Source organism: Mycteria americana, chromosome 19 (genome assembly GCF_035582795.1).
Source record: "Mycteria americana isolate JAX WOST 10 ecotype Jacksonville Zoo and Gardens chromosome 19, USCA_MyAme_1.0, whole genome shotgun sequence".
Classification (NCBI taxonomy): Eukaryota; Metazoa; Chordata; class Aves; order Ciconiiformes; family Ciconiidae; genus Mycteria; species Mycteria americana.
This window is the reverse complement of record NC_134383.1, coordinates 3002794-3020372: the sequence shown is the minus strand read 5'-3', so window position 1 is coordinate 3020372 and position 17579 is coordinate 3002794. Positions and strand designations below refer to the sequence as shown.

Here is a 17579-nt window from a genome sequence, read left to right as displayed (position 1 = left end):
CACCCTACCCAGACACCCCCCACCGTGCCTTCTACCAGGCCTTCAGCAGCCCGAGCCCTGCGGAGAGAACCACGCAGGGGCAAGACTTGCCTTCCCCGGGGAGGGCAACCCCCTCCTGCCCACCTGGAGCACAGACCCCTGCGCCCAGGCAGTTTGCCCCCATCCCTGTCCCCCCCGCTCCGTCCCAGAGCCCCCCCCTCGCCCCATTGTGAGCTCAGGGCCAGGGCTGCCCACCGTGCCGGCAGGGGGGCTAAGCGGGGTAGGTATGAGCAGGCACCCCAGGGCCGGCCCTGGCCCAGCCATCCTCCAGGGAGGAAACCGCTGGGGCTGGGAGCATGTGTGGGAGCTGGGCTGGGTGTGTATGCGCGTCCCGAAGCTCCTGGCCCCGGGGCGATGTGCCTGTCATGCCAGGGTCCTTCCTGTGCGCCCGTGCCTGCACGCTGCCTGTGGGGCTGCCAAGGGCCCCCGCATCCTCTAGAGTGGCCAGAGCAGCCGTGCACTGCTCCTTGCCCAGGGTCAAGATGCTGCCCTGGCAGCTGGGGACCATGGGGCACGCTCACCCTCAGGTTTGGGAGCAGGGCCCTGCCACCACCCCCTAACACCACTGGTGACCCTGTAGCAGCCTCCCAGAGTGACGCCCAGACGCGTCCCTCGTGCGGCCCTCCCTGTTTAAGGGCTGGAGCCAGGCAGGAGGGAGGAAAATGCCACCTTAATTGCATCCCTCCTAATTATCCTCAGCAGGTGCTCGCTGAGTCACGGCCGCCCAGGTGCCGGTGTACTGCGAGGCTGTGCCGCCCTGGGCGGGTCAGGCGTTGGGGAGCGGTGCCGGGTGGGTGCCCCGGTGTCCCCGTGGAGCCACGAGGGGTGGGTGCTCCTGCGCCCGTACCACCACACCGGCTGCCCCGTGCCCACCTTTGCTTAGAGGGCTCTTCTCCCTGTGGCCTGCCCCAAGGCGGGCAAAACCCAGATCACCTCCTTCCCTCACCTTGATGCTCTGCTCCAGACCTTACTGACAGCCAGGGGCACCCCCTCTTTCTGCCTCCCTGACCCTCACACCAAGTTGTGTCCCACCCCACTCCCTCTCTTAACCCTTCGTCCATGCTTTCCCTCCTGGACCTCCATCTCCCTCCCCAAATCTCTTCCCTCCCCACACTTACTGTCAGTCATCCTTCTTCATTCCCACAGCCCCCCGCCTCTGCAGCCTCCCCTCCCAGCACCCCCTTGCCATGGGCAACCAGCCCCCACGGGTTCACGTCCCCTTTAAGCCTCCCTGAAGCTGGAATGCAAGAGGAGCATTTCAGCGCCCTGTGAGGTCAGATAAAGACACTATATTTATCTAGCTGGTAACCTGAGCCGTGAATTTCTGTGGTGGCGTTTTTACGAGGCCCCACAACCCTCCGGCTCGGCCCCCTCCGGCCATTGCGTCCGCTCCCTGCAGAGTGGAGGAGCTGAGGCGTGGGGTGCCCTGTCCCCTGCAAAGGGCTTGGGTGCTGCCGGCCCCTCTGCATCGCTCACTCTCCTCTGGCCCCAGGGGAAGCACCTCAAGGATGCAGGATCGGCTCCCTGCGCTCAGTCCCACGGGCATCACCCCATGACCAGCCGCTTGCCCCCCGCCGTGCCAGCCTTGTGCCCCTGACCAGCCACCGGCCGCCTGCCCTGCCAACCCACACGCAGGTGAGTGGAGGGGGTGCTGTGGGGTCATGGGCCCCGGGGAAGGGGCTGTGGCATCAGAGACTCAGAGGCGACATCAAAACTGCCCCCCTCTTCCTTCAGCTGGGTAAAACCATTGGGGAGAGGTTTGCAGTGTCTACAACTCCAGAGAGCAGGTTCAGAGTTCACGCACGAAAACTTGGCAGCTCTCCGCCAGCAAGCTGCGCTCCCCGGCACCCTCCTCATCCCCCAGCATGGGCAGAGCCTCATGCCCGGGCACTTCCCCAGGGTCCCTTCTTTTTTTCCACCCGCAGACATCAAAGCAATAACATGCCCTGAGGTTCCCCATGGGTCTGGGGTTTTACTGCCCAGGGGGCGGTGAGTAGCAGGTTCTGCAGTCGGGTGCGTATGTGTCAGCAGCACAAAGTGAGTCCAGGGCGACGACTCCCAGCCGGCACATGTGGCATGAGTTTGGAGGGTTTTCAGGCCCAGTGGCTGAGAGGGGAAGGGCCCTGGCCAGGGTGGCCCCAGCTGCACGCGTGACCTTGGCCAGGTCCCGTCGCTCTGGGGTGTGCGAGTGGTGGGGGGCAGCACTGGAGCCAGGGCGGCTTCCCCCCGAGTGCTGGAGCAGGGCTGCGAGAAAGGCTGCCGGCAGCGCCCCAGGGCACTGGGGTCTCTACCGGCTGACTGAGGACATCCCTTGGTGACTCCGGCCTCTTGCAGGGAGCAAACACTTTGCAGCACATTCCCCCCAGGGCTGCTCGGGGCCACCCTTCCCAGAGGGAAATGCAGATACCCAGAGGGATCCCTTGCCTTGTCCCCCTTGGGGAATGAGCAGGAGGCTGTCCCACCCCTCCGGCACTGTCAGGTGGATACGGAGCCCCTCCACCCCAAACCACTTGCAGGCTGGAGCAGGCAGGGTGCTTCACACAGGGTCACCCCTCTGCCTAAGCCGTTGCGGAGGGCTGGGAGCTCCCACGTAACCTCCAGGCTGGGACATTGTGTCTCAGGGGACAGCTCCAAGCCTGCGTAAGCGAGAAGCAGCTGTGCTGTAACACCTTGGATAGAGCCAGTGCTGTGTAAGCTGAGCCTGCTCTGGGGCTCCACGGCTGCCAAGGGGGACAGCTGCCACCGGGCCACAAGCAGGAGGGCTCTGGCAGAGGACACCAGCTGGAGAAGGAGCAGGGTCTCTGCTCCCCTGCCTCCAGCGTGGCGGGTTTGCCTCCCAGCTTTGGGCTGAGCTGGGAAGGCTGCCGGAGCTGGAGGCCAGAGCAGGACTCCCAAGCAGCCCCGTGGCACACCGGCTCCCTGGTCCCTGGCGCTGGCTGCTACCTGGCCACGTGATGGCAGACCGGACATTCCTGTGCCTCAGCTTCCCCTGACACCCCAGGAGGATGATGAGGGTGCAGGAGGCCTGACTCAGCCATGCCAGCCCCAGGGCTTTGCCAGGCAGCAGGAAAGCTCAGCACTATTATGCGCAGGGAGGGGCCAGGCAGGCCAGGAAGCGATGGGAGGAACCGGGGTGTTCTCACACCCCCTCAGTTCCTCTGGCTCCTGGCACACTCAGCTCTCCCACAGCCCTGGGGTCCGCTCTGATGTGACACGGGGACTCCGCAGCGCAGGCGGTGCTAGCAGACGCGGCAGTCCTCCATGGTAAGACCTCTTTTCCCGCAATGCCAATGGGTTTCCTGCTGCGTCTGGGGCAGGTTCCCTCTCCCGGGCCCCACATCCCTCCGTTGACTCCCCCGCATCCCCAGGGCATGTGCTGCCCTGTGGAGACCCGTGCTGCTGCCAGAAAGCACCTGCTGCCCTCCCGCTCCCGAGCCGGCGGTTCTCCCAGGGGCAGAGGCGCCCTGCGCACACCCACGGGGAGCTGCTGCTGGCGCTGGCGGTGGCATGGCACAGTAGGAGGGCACGGGCACCGCTGGCAGTGGGCGATGGCACACGGTGCCATCTCAGAGCACAGGCACCGCTGGCAGTGGGTGACGGCATGGGGCTGTCCTGGCACTGAGGCACCCGTCCCAAGCCCAGATCATCTCTGCTGGCGAAGGGGGATGGGAAGCAGGGGCAGCCCGGAGAGGGTCCCTGTGCCAGGCTGCTCCGTGTTCCAGCAAGGCAGGCAGCCAGGTGTGTGACCCTTGGGAGCCGAGGGGCTCCATCGCTCTCACTCCGGCGCCCGTAGGGGATGCCAGTCCCTTGGCCAAGGTCCCACATCCTCCCGAGCAAAACTGCCCACTGTGCATGTCAAATCCCGGCTGGCAGAACCACTCCTGGGCCCTCCCAGTGCTGGTGAGGGCAGCCGCAGCCTGGCCGGGAAGAGCCGGGTGTTTTGTGGAGTCCTTGCCTGGGAGCAGATTATTCACCCCTCAGCCTCCGTTCCCAAACAGGTCTGTGCGCTCCACCTTGCTCTTGCTTGTAAATAGTTTCCTCTCCGCTGTGGGATGGTTGTTCCCTGAGCAATAACAACAGCAATCGGGATGAAGCTGGCTGGCCAGAAAGCCGGGCTGCGGGCCAGGAGGCCGTGGTGGATGGATGGTGCTTCTCACCACCATCTCCTAAAAGCAGTCCCAGAGCATTTCCATGCCGGGGTTAGATGGGCAGGCGCAGCTGGGGGAGCTGACATCGCAGCCACCTCACCCCCCGCCCCAGGGTCTGTGGAGCCACGGGGGCTCGCTCGTCCCTGCGATGCACAGCTCCCTTCCACCACTCCGGTTTCATGGGGATCACTTTCGGCTGCCTGCCATGGAAAATGCAGGGCACGCGCGCTGTGGCCGCAGCAGGGAGGCTCACGGTGGCTCCTGTCCCCAGGGTGACACCTGCAGAGCGGTGCTGCTGGCTTCCCTGGGCAAGGGGTCCCACTGGGAGCAGGCATGCCCAGGGACTCCTGGGCTCTGAGTAGGAGCCTGGGTCCCCCCTGGGGTCAGGCAGGGAGTGATGCTGCGGTGGCTCCTCTTTCCAGGGATTCAGTGCCTGTCCCCAAGCCTGGATGCACCCTGCGTGCTGCCGGGGCTGCGCCAGGCACCGTCTAGGTCACCTCCTGGCTTGGAGCTGGGCCAGAGCCCGCCCCAGCTGGGCTGGGAAAAGCCTTTGAATCAGGGTCATCTCCCGGGTGACTGGAGACTCTCGGAGCCACATGAGCCACTGTCCTGCCAGGGAAGGGACGCCACGCACCCGGGGAGCCAAGCACCAGCAACACCAGGACAGAGGAGGTCGGCTGGGGTCCTGTCCGCCCCGGTGCCAGCCACAGCCCCAGGACAGGTAGGGGACCAGGCATCAGCCTGCCAGAGTGGATGCTGAGAGCAAACTTTCCTCCAGCTCTGGACAGCCCGCATTTGCAGGTGCTGGAGGCTGCTAGCTGCCACGCTGCCCTGTCCCGGCTCCGGGCTGTCTCTGTGTGTGCTGGGCTCCTCTGTCCCCCGTCTCCCATATGCTCGTCTCCTGCCCTGTGTAGGTGCCATGGGACAGAAGCCACCAGCTCCCTGTGGGGACTGAGTGCTGGGCTGGCACCCACCCCTACAGGCTGGCTCTGCCCGGCTAGCAGGAGCAGAGCAGCCGCCTCCCCGGGAGGACTCGCATCGGCTTGAATTACTGATGGGAGGCTAGCAGGGCGCAGCCACAGCAGGGAGATGGGCAGGCTGCTTGAGTGGCCAGGCCCCTGCAATGAGGGGATCCCTGGCTGTCCCCACAGTCCCCCAAGGCCCCTGGGTGGTCGTGGCTGCACTGAGGTCTTCACCCACTCCCTGGTGCCGGGCGTCAAGCAGGGAGCAGGGATGGACGGCAAGGACTCCTGCGCTGACTTCCTGACCTTGCCTCAGTTTCCCTGTCAGCCAAACAGGGTGTGTGTTAGCAGCGAGCTGGAAATGCCAGCCCCCTGCCAAGCCCCGGCGCTTGCTCTGAATAACCAGGGGAAGGTGCTGGACTGGCTGGATCAGTCCATCCTACCTGCCTATCTCAGCCAGAGTTGGGCCTAAGCATCATGACTGTGACCAGGCAACTGCCTCCCATCTGGAGGAGGCACTGGGGACACCTCTCCAGCCCCAAGAGTGGGACAGCCATGGGACGGTGTGGCAGGGATGCCTGGGCTGGGGCAGAGGTGACCACTGCAGTCCCTTGGCTTCGGTGACTGTGGGTGCTGGGATGCCGGGTGCCTCTGGCTGAGCCCCAGGGCTCCCTTCTATGGTATGAGGTGCCCGAAGGCCCTGCTGTCCCAGGCTCTCCTGTCCCAGGCTCTCCTGTCCCAGGCGGGCTGGCAGGTGGCAGGAGCCATGGCCACACTGCATCCCACAGCCCGCCCTGCACCCTTCATCCCCTGGGTTCCCACTGTTGCCTGCTCACCCCTCCCAGGGTCTCCAGACAAGGCAGGAGCCAGCAAGCTACTGAGTGGGCGCTGGTGGTGCGCACCCCGTTGTGCTGACCATGGCCTGTGGAAGCTGACCCCTGGGCTCTTCTCTTGCAGTCGATGCCTCCAGGAGAGCCTGCTGAGCCCCATCCTCAAGCATGTCCCAGCTCTCCTCCACCCTGAAGCGGTATGTCGACTCATCCCGCTATGCCGAGACCACCTACAGCAAGGTGCCCAGCGGCTACAGCTCCTACACCTCCTACGGATCCACCTTGGCCACATCCTATGCAGACAGCGACAAAATCGGCTTCAAAACCAGCTACCTGGCCTCCCCCCGGTACCACCACACGGGGCTGTCCCCAACCAGTGGCTATGACAGCAGCCGGCTGCCCCTGTACCCCGACTCCAGCATTCGCCTGAGCCCCACATACATCCGCACCCAGACCCGGCCGCCCGGCAGCGGGCTGAGCGGGGGTGCGTGCTACACCTTTGCGGGGGCCCCCAGCAGCCCCCCGGGCTACCTGCCCACCACTGCACCTCTCAGCCGTCGCAAATCCATCAGCCACTCGGACCTGGCACAGGAGTTTTCAGGGCTGCATGCCTCGGACAGCGCCTATGCGCCCACCGCCAGCCCCCTTGGTGCCCGGGGCCGCCAGGAGCTCGGCGCCCTGCAGGGCCTCTACCAGGCTGCCGCGCGCTCCGACTACGTCCGTGGCTACCTGGAGAGCTATGGGAGGAAAAGCAGCCATGGCAGCCTCCCCACGGGCCCCCTCAGCCCCTCACAGGCCGCCCTCGGCTCTGCCCTGCCATCCTCAGGCACCCGCTGCGCCGGCCAGCCCTGCGAGAGAAATGATGGGTACCGCGACGTGCCCGCCCGGGACCCCACGGTAAGTGGTGCCTGCCGGGGGCGGGGGACAAAGCTGTGCTGGAGTGGGGTATGTGGTCCGTGCCCACAGCAGTCCCGGGCCAGAGCTGCTGAGACGGCCGAGCGCGGGCAGGCCGGTGTCCTGAGGGGCTGCGCTCCTCGCTGCTTGCACCGCTAGGAGCACAGCTCGTGGGGCTCCCCACGGGCGCCTTGCGGCTAAGGGTGCCCGTGTGCTGGCAGGAGTGTGTGCGCTGCACCTTTCTGCATGTGTGCGTGACAGCGGCTGATGGCACACGCAGGCAAACTCACGCCCCCGTGCACGCGAACCTGCACGGGTGCACACTGTGCGCTGTGTCCCCACGCAGCTGACTGTGCCCACACCCCCTGCCCTCTGCTCCCTCCCGGCCCCAGCCCAGTGCGGGGCCAAAGAGAGTTTCCTGCTGCCTTGTCCCAGCTAGAGAAGGTGACATGACCCGGCTGGGCACTCGCCCTGCTGGAGACACCCAGCTGGGAAGGCTGGTTTGGTTGGTGCTGGCTCTGGCACAGTGACTCGGTGCCCAGCTGCCAGTCAGGTTTTTCACTGGTGCCCTGTAATGCCTGATCCCTGGCACAGTCCATTGCTGCCATCTTGGGGCCCTGTGCCCCAGCCCCCAGCATGGGCCAAGGCAGCCAGGGAAGCAGCAGTTTCTCCATGGCAGCGGCTGCTCTGTACAGCATCATGCATGGTGGCAGGCACTTGGTGCCCCGGGTATCAATTGGTGCTGCACCATCCCCAGAGCCTCAGCCCGGACCGGGAGCAGGCATCACACACACAGCCCGACTCGGGCGTGCAGGGGAGCAGCCTGGTAATTTTCCACTCAGGTTTCCTTCCAAGATCTGGTCTGGCTCTGCCCGTGTTGTCTCCTGCTCTCTTTGCAGTCAGCCTTAATTCACCCATGGTGGAGGCTGGTCTGCCCTGGCACAGAGTCTGATCTGTCCTTTGCTTCCCTGCGGCTCTGTCCCACTGTTGTCCACCAAACCGGAAGGGTAAGGGCTGGGGGATTCTTCTCTGCTTCCCTGCAAGCAGGAGAGGAAGCTCTTTCCCCTTCCAGCCAGTGCCCCCACATCCCTCCCTGTACCCAAGGACCTGGGAAAAGGGTTGTGGGAATAGCCTGGAGGTCTGGCCCATGCCCTTGGGCTAGGGAGGCACAGCTGGAGGCATGGGGCAGGGGGGAGAGGCGGACGCTCGTGCCCACCACGTGCTCGCAGCTGGGGCTCAGCGGGAAAGGTCTCCCCCCTGTCCCTCTGGAGCCGCCCGTCCCATTCCTGGCAGGGCTGGCTCCCCGCTTCCCTCTCCCTGGCATTCACCCACGTTTTAATCACCCACCTGAGCCCCCAGGCACGGGAGCAGGGGCAACGGAGGGGGTGTGGAATCACAGCCCACTGCCAGCATCTTGCCTGCCCCTTCCCCAGCACCCTCCACCCCAGAACCAGCTGCATCACATGCAGCACCAGCTGTACCCTGCCCTGGTGTGGGACCCCCTGTGCCCAACCTGCCTGGTCCCTGGCCCCCAGCCATAGGGCGAGGGAGCAGGTTGGGGGGCCAGGGTGAGTGGAGGAGGTGCTGTGGAAGGGAATTCCTGCCTCCCCCTCCCACACCAGGCCCTGGTGGGGGGGAACGAGGGGGGACCCAGCAGCTGCCGCTAGCCACGGGCAGTCACTAAAGCCCTCGCCACTGCTGCTAGGCCAGGGGTCCCCACTCCCAGGTGCCCAGACACCGCTCCACTGTGGGTGCCAGCCCGCTGCCGTGGGCTGGCCATGGGGCAGCGGGGGCTGTGCTACTCCCAAACCACAGCCTTGTGGTCTGCATGCGAATGCAGCTGGGGGCTTTCCAGCCAGGGCTGACGGGTGGCAAAGGTGAGCAGGGCTTGGCAGCTGGCACAGGGTGCTGGGGCAGGCACCCGTGCCGGGGCAGGCGAGGAGGCTGGATCGGTGGCACTGGCTTAGGTTTCCTTGGTGCTTTGATGGGCACACCTGCTATTTTCCACTCCTGTGCTTTTTTTCCTCCCTTTCCCAAGCCGGGAAGCAAATGTACCGGTCGTAAAGTAGACTTGGGTGCCTGCGGTCATGCCAGGTGCCGGAAACAAGCGCATGTTGCAGCCCCAGTGCTGCCATTGGTTCTGCCCCATTACCCAGCCCCGAGGGCAGTGCCAGCAGCACCCGCTCCCGCTGGAGTGACGGCATGGCAGGGCTGGCTCAGTGCCTCCTCCCGTCCCTTCTTCCCCAGCTGCCTCCTGCCTCTGCACCACACGAACCACCATCCAGAGGAGTTTGCAGCCAGGAGGGAAGGATGCCCACATTTGTTCCTACCCACACCATCACTTTGCGCCTCAGTTTACCATCCCGCAGGGCAAAGGGAGGCACGTGCAGCTGCAGTGAGTGGCCGTGCCTGCCGAGCCGCCGGCTCCGCGCAGGGCTGTGCTGGCTCCCGGGAAGGGCAGGCTGGCTGGGGGCAGGACCGGAGCTGTGCCGCCCCATTAACCACCCTGGGTGAACATAGGGTCAGAAGGCCAGAGCCACCCACAAAATCGCCGGCAGCTCTCCACAGTCCCATCCTGAGCAGCTGACGTCTCTGGCCTGCAGCCAGTCCTGACCCTGCTTGCCTTCACGGTGCCAACCGGGCCTGTGGCAACCTCTGCCCATGGCAGAAGGTCACTGCTGCAGAGGGGACAGCTGAGGGCAGGGAGCTGGCTCTGAGCGATGCCATCCCGCCGGGGCTCCCCTTCTCTCTCCTATTCCAGCCTTGCCCTGAGAGCTTGCGTGCCTCACTGGCTGGAGGGGAATTTGGTCCTTGGCCCAGGGCACCCGATGTCATCAGGGCATGAGGTTCAGCACGGGATGTGGCTGAACGCCACCCCTCTTGCCGTGGAACCGGCTCTGCCGGCACGGTGCATCCCCGGGGAGAGTGCTGCACCAGCACCCTGCACAGCGCTTGGGGCAGGCTGTGCACCGAGGCAAATCCTGCCCCCAGGCCACCCACCGGGCTGCAGGGCAGGGTGGCGGGAGCCCTGGCTGGCGTGCGCAGCACTGGTACAGTGGTACATGCACTGGGGAGCTGTGCCATGGCCCCGGGGACCAGGATGCGACCTGCAGGGGCTGCGGGAGCCATCTGCACGAGGCCAGTGGGGTGCACAGCCCCATGTGCACACTGTGTCCCTGTGTGTGTATGGTGTACACACCACGGGGTGTGTATATATATACACACATGCGTGCACATGCAAGCGGGGATTACGACAAGCATCCTGTTGTGATGCAAAAAGCCCTGGCCCTGCAGATGAATAACGCTGCAAGATGCCTCCTCAGATATTTTTGCTGGTGCCAAAAATAGTCTCCCTCCCTCCCCCCCCCAGTCAGCCCCTCCACTGGCTGTGCCGAGCTTGTGGACAGGCGAGGCTGCATCTGCAGCAATTAGGATTCAAACAGCAGCCGCTGGCTCTGGCTGGGAGCATACTGGTGGGGGCTGGCATGGGAGGAAAGCAGCCTCTGCTCGGTGCCTCCAGCCCCCTCGGTGAGGCTGGAGGCTCTGTCTGTCCTCAGAGCAGCCTGACCGCACTCCCTGCCTCAGTCACCCATGGAAATTTCCCTGAGCAGGCGGGTAAGACACCTGGGCACGTACAGCAATTGCAAGCCTCCATCGCTTGCCCTGCTGCGGTCAGAAGGGTGAAGCAGAGGGAGACACAGGACTGGGACGCAGGGCACCCAGGCTCCCTGCCAGCTTCCGCATCTGCCCTTGCTGCAGAAGAAGAGCCGGAGCCCTGCCCACTCCGTGCCTCAGTTTACCCAGCACTCAGAGGGGAGACACCAGATGGGGTCTTTGCTCCACACAGGATTTGGGGGGAGTTTTTCCCCAGTGAAGGAAGCAAGGCACTGAAATACCCTCTGAGCTCAGTGCTACTGCATCCCCCAAAAAGGGGGGTATGCGCTGTCTGCTGTTGATCCGTTCCCCCAAAACGGCACTGCCTGGGAGCCTGGAACTGGTCCTGCAGGGAAGGCACATGCCCGTGAGCCCCACAACACTCTCAGACAGCCTTTAGTGCCACTCTGGGTACAGGCACCCCATGCACCCACATGCTGTGGGAGTGTCCCAGTTTTACCGAGCCAGTTTTGGCGAGTGACCCCCAGCTCTCGCCGGGGCAGAGAGCAGCTCGCGCCTGCTCTCTGCCAAGCGCCTGCCCAGCTCTCAGGCCAGCGCCGTGCTGCCAGCACAGCGTACCCCAGGGCTGGGTTGCCGGTACCATCAGCCCCGGTCCCCAGGAGCCGGGAGCATGGGGAAGCTCTGGGGGAGCAGGGGCCCCTCCAGCTGCCGCCTTGCACTAAGTGCCCTATTGCCCCCGCGATGTCAGTGTGGTGCCGGTGTGGGGGGACGGGCACCCTGGAGCGCAGGGAGCTGCCGAGAGCTGTGCGGCTGCGGCGTGCCGGCGGGCTGGAAGGGCTAGAGGGCTGCACCGGGGTGCTGCCTGCATCCTCCCCAGAGGCCCCGCGGTGCCAGGGCCCTGCCGCTGCCACGGGCTTGGCATGCCGGGAGCGTGGCCCGTGGGCACAGCCGCCCCTCGCGGGCCCCCTTGGCTCACAGCTCGGCTGTACCACGCGGTGCAGCGGGGGCTGGCCGTCACGGAGCCTGGCTGCCGCCTCTCCACCCATTTGATGTCAGAGCCGCTCAGGTGCCGTCAGCGCCAGAGCCGGCACCGGCTCCGGCACTGCACGCCTGAGCACGGCAGTGCTCCGGCGAGGCCAGGCGCCTGACCCTGTGCCCCAGGCCTCAACTGGCCCGAGGCGAGGGGTGCCCACCCGGCACCCCCTGGCATCCCCCTACCCGCGGCTGGCCCTTGCCGTCTCACCGGGGCCGCAAGGGCCATCATGAGGGACTCCTACACAGTGACGCTGCCGGAGGAGCCCCCTGCGCTCCCCGACCTTCACAAGGACCTGCGTCCCCGCACCTCTATGCCAGGGTCCCTGCTGGTCTCCACCTTCGTCGGGCTCGTCCTCAACAAGACCAAGGTACGAGCCCTGTGGCTGCCCGCAGCCCTTGCCCTCCAGCTTGGGGGCAGAGAAGGGGGCACGGGGAGGGGCGGCCTCTGCCCTCACCAGGGCGCATGGGGTACGCAGTGGCATCCCCCTTGATGGAGGATGGGGTGCCTGGGGGTGGGTGCCCGTCCTGGCTGGCCATGGGGCTGGCGTGCCCCAGTGTCCTGCAGGAAGGGCAGGGAGCAGGTGAAAGCACGTGTCGGGACACCTGGGTCCCTCTCCCAGCCCTGCCCCTGCAGTGACCTTGGTCAAGTCCCCATGCCCCAGCCTACCCACTGCAAGGAAGGGGCTCCTGGCCATGCTAGCCCCTTGACCGTGTCGCTGGACTGGGCTTGGCTGTCCTCGGAGCCACAGTGCCGGGCAGGTCATCCCCCTGCGGGGATGGCAGAGGCAGGGGGCAGGGAGGGCAGGGTCTGGGCACTTATGTAAGTCTGGCTGCTCTGGCTCTCCTGCTGCCAGGCTCTCGGCATGTGGACCCGGATGGGGCAGGACAGTATGGATCTTGTCCCCTGTCCCCATCCCCTGTCCCCTGTCCCCCTCCTGCAGTGCAGCCTCAGGGACTCCCCAGCCGCCGCCGCGTGAGCCAGCTCTCCTTCGCCGCCTCTGAGCAGTGCCGTGTCCTAGATAAAGCCCCGGACGGGCGAAGGGGATTAGCTGGAGTTGAGTCACCCAGGGGAGGGAAAACCAGGGGGGGAAAATAAGACCTTGGTGCACACAGGCTTGTGCCATGGTATGGGGGCACCTGGTGGGCCCCCCACCCCAGCCCCAGCCCTTCCCTGGGGCTGCTCCAGCCTCTGGGAGGGCAGCCCAGGTCCTGGCCTGGCGAGGCAGCGGGCGAATGCCAGGTCCGTGGGGACGTTTGCACCCACATTGGCGGGACACTCTGGTCCCTCCTGGCACCCGGTGGGAGCTGCCCAACCAGGGCAACTGGATGAGCAGCGTCCTGGTGGAGATGGCTGGGGGCATTGGGGCAGCTCCCAGGAGTTGCTGCTACCCCCCGGCACTGTGACCTTCCCTGCAACAGGCGCGGGGACACGAGCAGCAAGCCCTCGGGGAGTCGGCCCCTTCAAGGGATGTGGGCTGTTGGGACACAGACCCACCTTTACTGCTGCCTGCTTGGCCCCGTCTGCTCACAGACCAGAGCCAGGCCAGCTCCTCCAGCCACGGTGTGGCACTGACCCACCACAGCTACTGGCACCCCTTGCCTGGCTGGCCCTGCCCCCTGGCCTGGGGGTCCCCACCCAGGGATAAGCAGTGGGGTTGCCTGGCACTTTTGCACAGCCACCCCCTGGCACTGAGCGCCACGGCCAGCCGTGGCTGGGGACACCCCTGTGCGCTGGGCACTGCGGGGGCACTTGCATGGCACACAGGGTACCCGGTTGGTCCGGCAGAGCTGCGTGCGCCCGCACAGGGTGGCCGAGTCCCCACTGGTGCTGGTCCCCCCTGCGGTGGGTGATGCCTGAACCGTCGCTAAGGAGCACATGTAACTGGATCTGGGTTATTTTGGGCTGCTGTCAGGGCTGGGTGCTCAGCACCTCCCACACACACACCAGCTGCTGCTATTTTGGAACTGCTGGGCCCCCTCCCCTCCTCTCCTCCTCCCCCTCCTCACGTCCGAGGTGGGCAGCTGGGGCGTTTGCCTGAGGATCCTTAAAACCTGGTCAGGCTGGGGGGGCACGATCAGCAGTCTGACCCCGCAAGCCCTGTCAGCCCCCCACCCTGCTCCAGGCATGGCTCCGGGGAGGTTCGCTCCACCACTACCCTCTGTGCCAGGCTCGCATGCAGAGCTGGGAGCAGAACCCCTGGGTTCCCACCACTCGTCCCCCACTCTGGGAGGGGAGTGGGCAACCCTGTGGCCCCCCAGACTCCTCTTGGTCTCTCCAGCAAAGAGTGGCGATGCCTCCTGGCCCCAGTGCTCAGCTGCCCCTGCCTGTCTCTGCTTGGTGTGAGCCTGCCTGCTCAGGGAGTACCGGGGGCCCTGGAAGAGCCCCGTGGCACAGGCGCAGCCCAGCCAGGCCAGCGAGCCACTGGGAGGGCACCGCTGGGTGCTCAGCCCCATCCTCCAGGCTGACTGCTGCGGGGCTGGGCTTGCACTTTCCCGGGTGGACTTTATCCTGCGAAAAAGCTGTGCCAAAGTCTGGGCTGCGCTTGTGCAGGGTGTCCTGGAGGGGACACCCAGTGTGGACAAGGCGGGCAGCGGCGAGGCACCGTGCACCTCCTGCAGCCGTGGGGCAGGCATGGGGCACTGCCACCCCCCAGCTTCCCAGGGCTGGCAAGGGGAGGCAGCAGGGGCGGCTGGCCTGGCCTGCAGCCCAGGGCATGGGGCAGCAGTGTTGCCAGGCAGGGAGAACTTTGAGCTCTGCACGTTGTCCTGGGCCAGGGAGCCGAGCAGCAGCAGCCAGGCAAGCAGGATGGGCAGGCCAGCCGTGGCTTTCCTGCCGGCTCCTCGGCCATGGTCCTGCGTGCAACCGGTGCAGAGAGCAGCTGCAGTGCTGGCTCTGCCCATGATGCCCACAGGGGGATGGGGCATCTGCTTGCACTTGAGGGTCTGCTCCACATGGATGCCCGTGGCACGATGGACTCACTGGGCTGCCCGCAGGCATGGCCAGCCTGTGCTGGGCACTGTCTCACCCCTGTTCCCTCTCTCTGCAGAGCTCCAAGGCGGTGCAGGGGCTGACCGGCCTGCGAAACCTTGGCAATACGGTGAGTGCTTACCCAGGCACCTGGCTGCATGGCCCCAGCTCACACCGTGCTCTTCTGCGGGCACCTCTGTGGGGCAGTGGGGAGCCCCGTCCCTTCGCCTCACCCCCAGCACGCACACTCTCGCCCCAGCAGCTCCCTGCACCCTGCTCCCAATGGTGCTGGCTGAGGAAGGGGTTCCTGTGCTCTGCACTGCTTCGTCCCTATCCTCTGCCCACCCGCCCCAGGTGTCCCCCTGCCACCGTCTGCCTCCCTCTGCCTCCCGTTGCCATGGTTTTCTCTTCTGCCTCCCCCAGTGCTTTATGAACTCCATCCTGCAGTGCCTGAGCAACACCAAGGAGCTGCGGGATTACTGCCTGCAGAACCAGTACCTGCGGGACCTCAACAACAACAGCCGCATGCGCACTGCGCTCATGTCAGGTAACCGTCAGTCACCAGCCCCTGGCTCCACACCCTGCGGGGCTTCCCTGCAGTACGTCCTTGCAGCATGTCCTTGCTCCCCTGGGCCGCCCCATGTCCTGGGGGACCCCCACCCAGAGGTCGGTGGTTCTCCCCAGCCTTGCTGGGACGGGCGCTGTGCTGTGGGAGCCCAACCAGTGGGAGGATCAGGTCCTCGCTCCAGAGGGGCCGAGGCCAGCCACGGGGACCCTGGAGTGGGGTGCTGAGCTCTCCCCTGGAGGGCACGGCAATGCCAGGCCACCAGGGCTTGCTGGGGCCAGCTGTGCTGCTGACCTGCCTCTCTGCCCACAGAGTTTGCAAAGCTGATTCAGCTGCTCTGGACCTCTTCCCCCAATGACAGCGTGAGCCCCTCCGAGTTCAAGACGCAGATCCAGAGATATGCCCCCCGCTTCGTCGGCTACAAGTAAGGGGTATCAGTGCAGGGGTGACGGGGGGAGCTGAGCCCCTGCCGCCTCTCACTGGCTGTGCCCCGTGTCTTGCAGCCAGCAGGATGCACAGGAGTTCTTGCGGTTCCTCCTCGATGGGCTGCACAGCGAGGTGAACCGTGTGCTGGTGCGGCCACGGGTCAGCACGGATACTCTGGACCACCTCCCGTAAGTTCTGGCTGGGCCAGAGGCAGTGGACAAGCCCCAGGGACGAGCTCGCTGCCCGCAAGCCCGGCCCAGGGACAGTGACCACGCAGGTCCCTCTGGGCTGGGTCACGGGGGCCAGCATCCCCCAGGCCACACTCAGTACCGCTTTGTCTCCCCATCTCTTGCAGTGACGATGAGAAGAGCCGCCAGATGTGGAGGAGGTACCAGGAGAGGGAGGACAGCCGCATTGGCGGTGAGCAAGGCCGTGAGGAGCAGCGGGCAGGGCTGGGCTAGGAGTGGGGCTGGGAACCATGGGTCTCACTCTGCTTTGTCCCGTCCCCACCAGACCTCTTTGTTGGGCAGCTGAAGAGTTCGCTGACCTGCAGTGAGTGCGGCTACTGCTCCACAGCCTTCGACCCCTTTTGGGATCTGTCCCTGCCCATCCCCAAGGTAAGGGGTCCCTGCCAACCCCTGGCTCCCTGCACCACACACCCTGTCCCTGACCCGCTCTGTGCTCCCACAGAAAAGCTATGGGGAGGTGACCCTCATGGACTGCCTACGGCTCTTCACCAAAGAGGATGTGCTGGATGGGGACGAGAAACCGGTATGGGATGTGGGGCACAGGGACAGGTGGGCTTGCCTTGGTGCAGGCTGGGCCCCTTTCCCTCCATGCCTGTGTTGCCAGGACTGTGGGGTCAGTGCCCAGTGGGGCTGGCCTCTGCCCTCACCCTCCTGCTCATGCTGTTTGTCTCCCACAGACGTGTTGTCGCTGCAAAGCCAGGACGAGGTGCACAAAGAAATTCAGCATCCAGAAGTTCCCCAAGATCCTGGTGCTTCGTATCCTTCAGGCAGAGGGACGGGGCCACGGGATGCTGGTGGGGGGGCAGGTGGTTCCTTGCGGGCTCCCCTTTGTCCCTCGGCTCCTTGACATGCACCCGCAGACCTGAAGCGCTTCTCAGAGGCCAGGATACGAACAAGCAAGCTCACCACCTTTGTCAACTTCCAGCTGAAGGACCTGGACCTCCGGGAGTTTGCCTCGCAGAGCTGCAGTGAGTGCTGGGCACTGCATGGCTCCAGCCCAGCCCTGGGCTCCCGGCGGCTCCCAGCTGGGTCCCTCATGCCCCCCAGGGTGCTGCAGCCTGCGGCAGGGGGCAGAGGCGCGGGGGGGTGGGAGCCGCAGTCATCCAGTGTGCCGGTCCCTCCCGGCCCCAGCTCCGTGCTGGCATGTTGGGGGGCGGCGAGGCAGCAGCCAGCACGGCTGAGCACCGCCCTTACTCCCCACAGACCATGCTGTTTACAACCTCTACGCCGTCTCCAACCACTCAGGCACCACCATGGGGGGACACTACACTGCCTACTGCAAGAGCCCCGTCTCCAGCGAGTGGCACAGTTTCAACGACTCCCGGTGAGGCTGCGTGTGGGACAGGGGCGGCTGCGGGGTTGGGTCGACCCCAGTGCCTTGTCCCCATTGCTCACCGCACATCTCCCCATCTCTGCAGTGTCACCCCCATGTCATCCAGCCACGTCCGCAGCAGCGATGCCTACCTGCTCTTCTACGAGCTGGCCAGCCCATCCTCCCGCATGTAGCCAGCCCTGCCTCCCTGGGGACTCCTGCGCCACCCCTCAGAGCCAGCCCCTCCAGGTTTCGGCCATTTGCCCCCCAGGCGCAAGAGGGAGGTGAAGAGGAGAGACCCCAAGGTGGCTGCAGCAGGAGCCTGGAGGAGGCCAGGAGCAGACCCCAGGCAAGGACACCCCAGCTCTGAACTGAGGAGGGCAGCCCGTGGCAGGGCAGGGCCCAGGCAGCTCAGGCATCTCATGGTCGCTGGCGTTTGGTTTTTACCTTGGGGTACGTTTTAGTTTCTTTCTCTTTTTTTTTTTTTTTTTGTTGGTGTGTAATAAAAGTACTGAGCAAGGGACTCTGCGGGCATGG

General features: G+C 65.4%; 1 protein-coding gene across 2 annotated transcripts; it reads left to right on the top strand.

Moving 5' to 3' along the window:
• The first annotated feature begins 258 nt into the window (after positions 1-258).
• USP2 (ubiquitin specific peptidase 2) lies at positions 259-17438 on the top strand. 2 transcript variants are annotated; one of them, XM_075521258.1, is made up of 13 exons: positions 259-1674; positions 6107-6876; positions 14571-14621; positions 14915-15038; positions 15369-15480; positions 15560-15670; positions 15838-15902; positions 15996-16099; positions 16173-16253; positions 16408-16486; positions 16591-16698; positions 16934-17054; positions 17149-17438. In XM_075521258.1, the coding sequence occupies exons 2-13, from the start codon at positions 6148-6150 to the stop codon at positions 17234-17236; spliced, it is 1773 nt and encodes a 590-aa protein (XP_075377373.1). In that variant the 5' UTR covers positions 259-1674; positions 6107-6147; the 3' UTR covers positions 17237-17438. The 2 variants fall into 2 exon arrangements, with proteins under 2 accessions (XP_075377373.1, XP_075377374.1); XM_075521259.1 differs by lacking the exons at positions 259-1674; positions 6107-6876 and adding an exon at positions 11415-11891.
• The last annotated feature ends 141 nt before the right edge of the window (positions 17439-17579 follow it).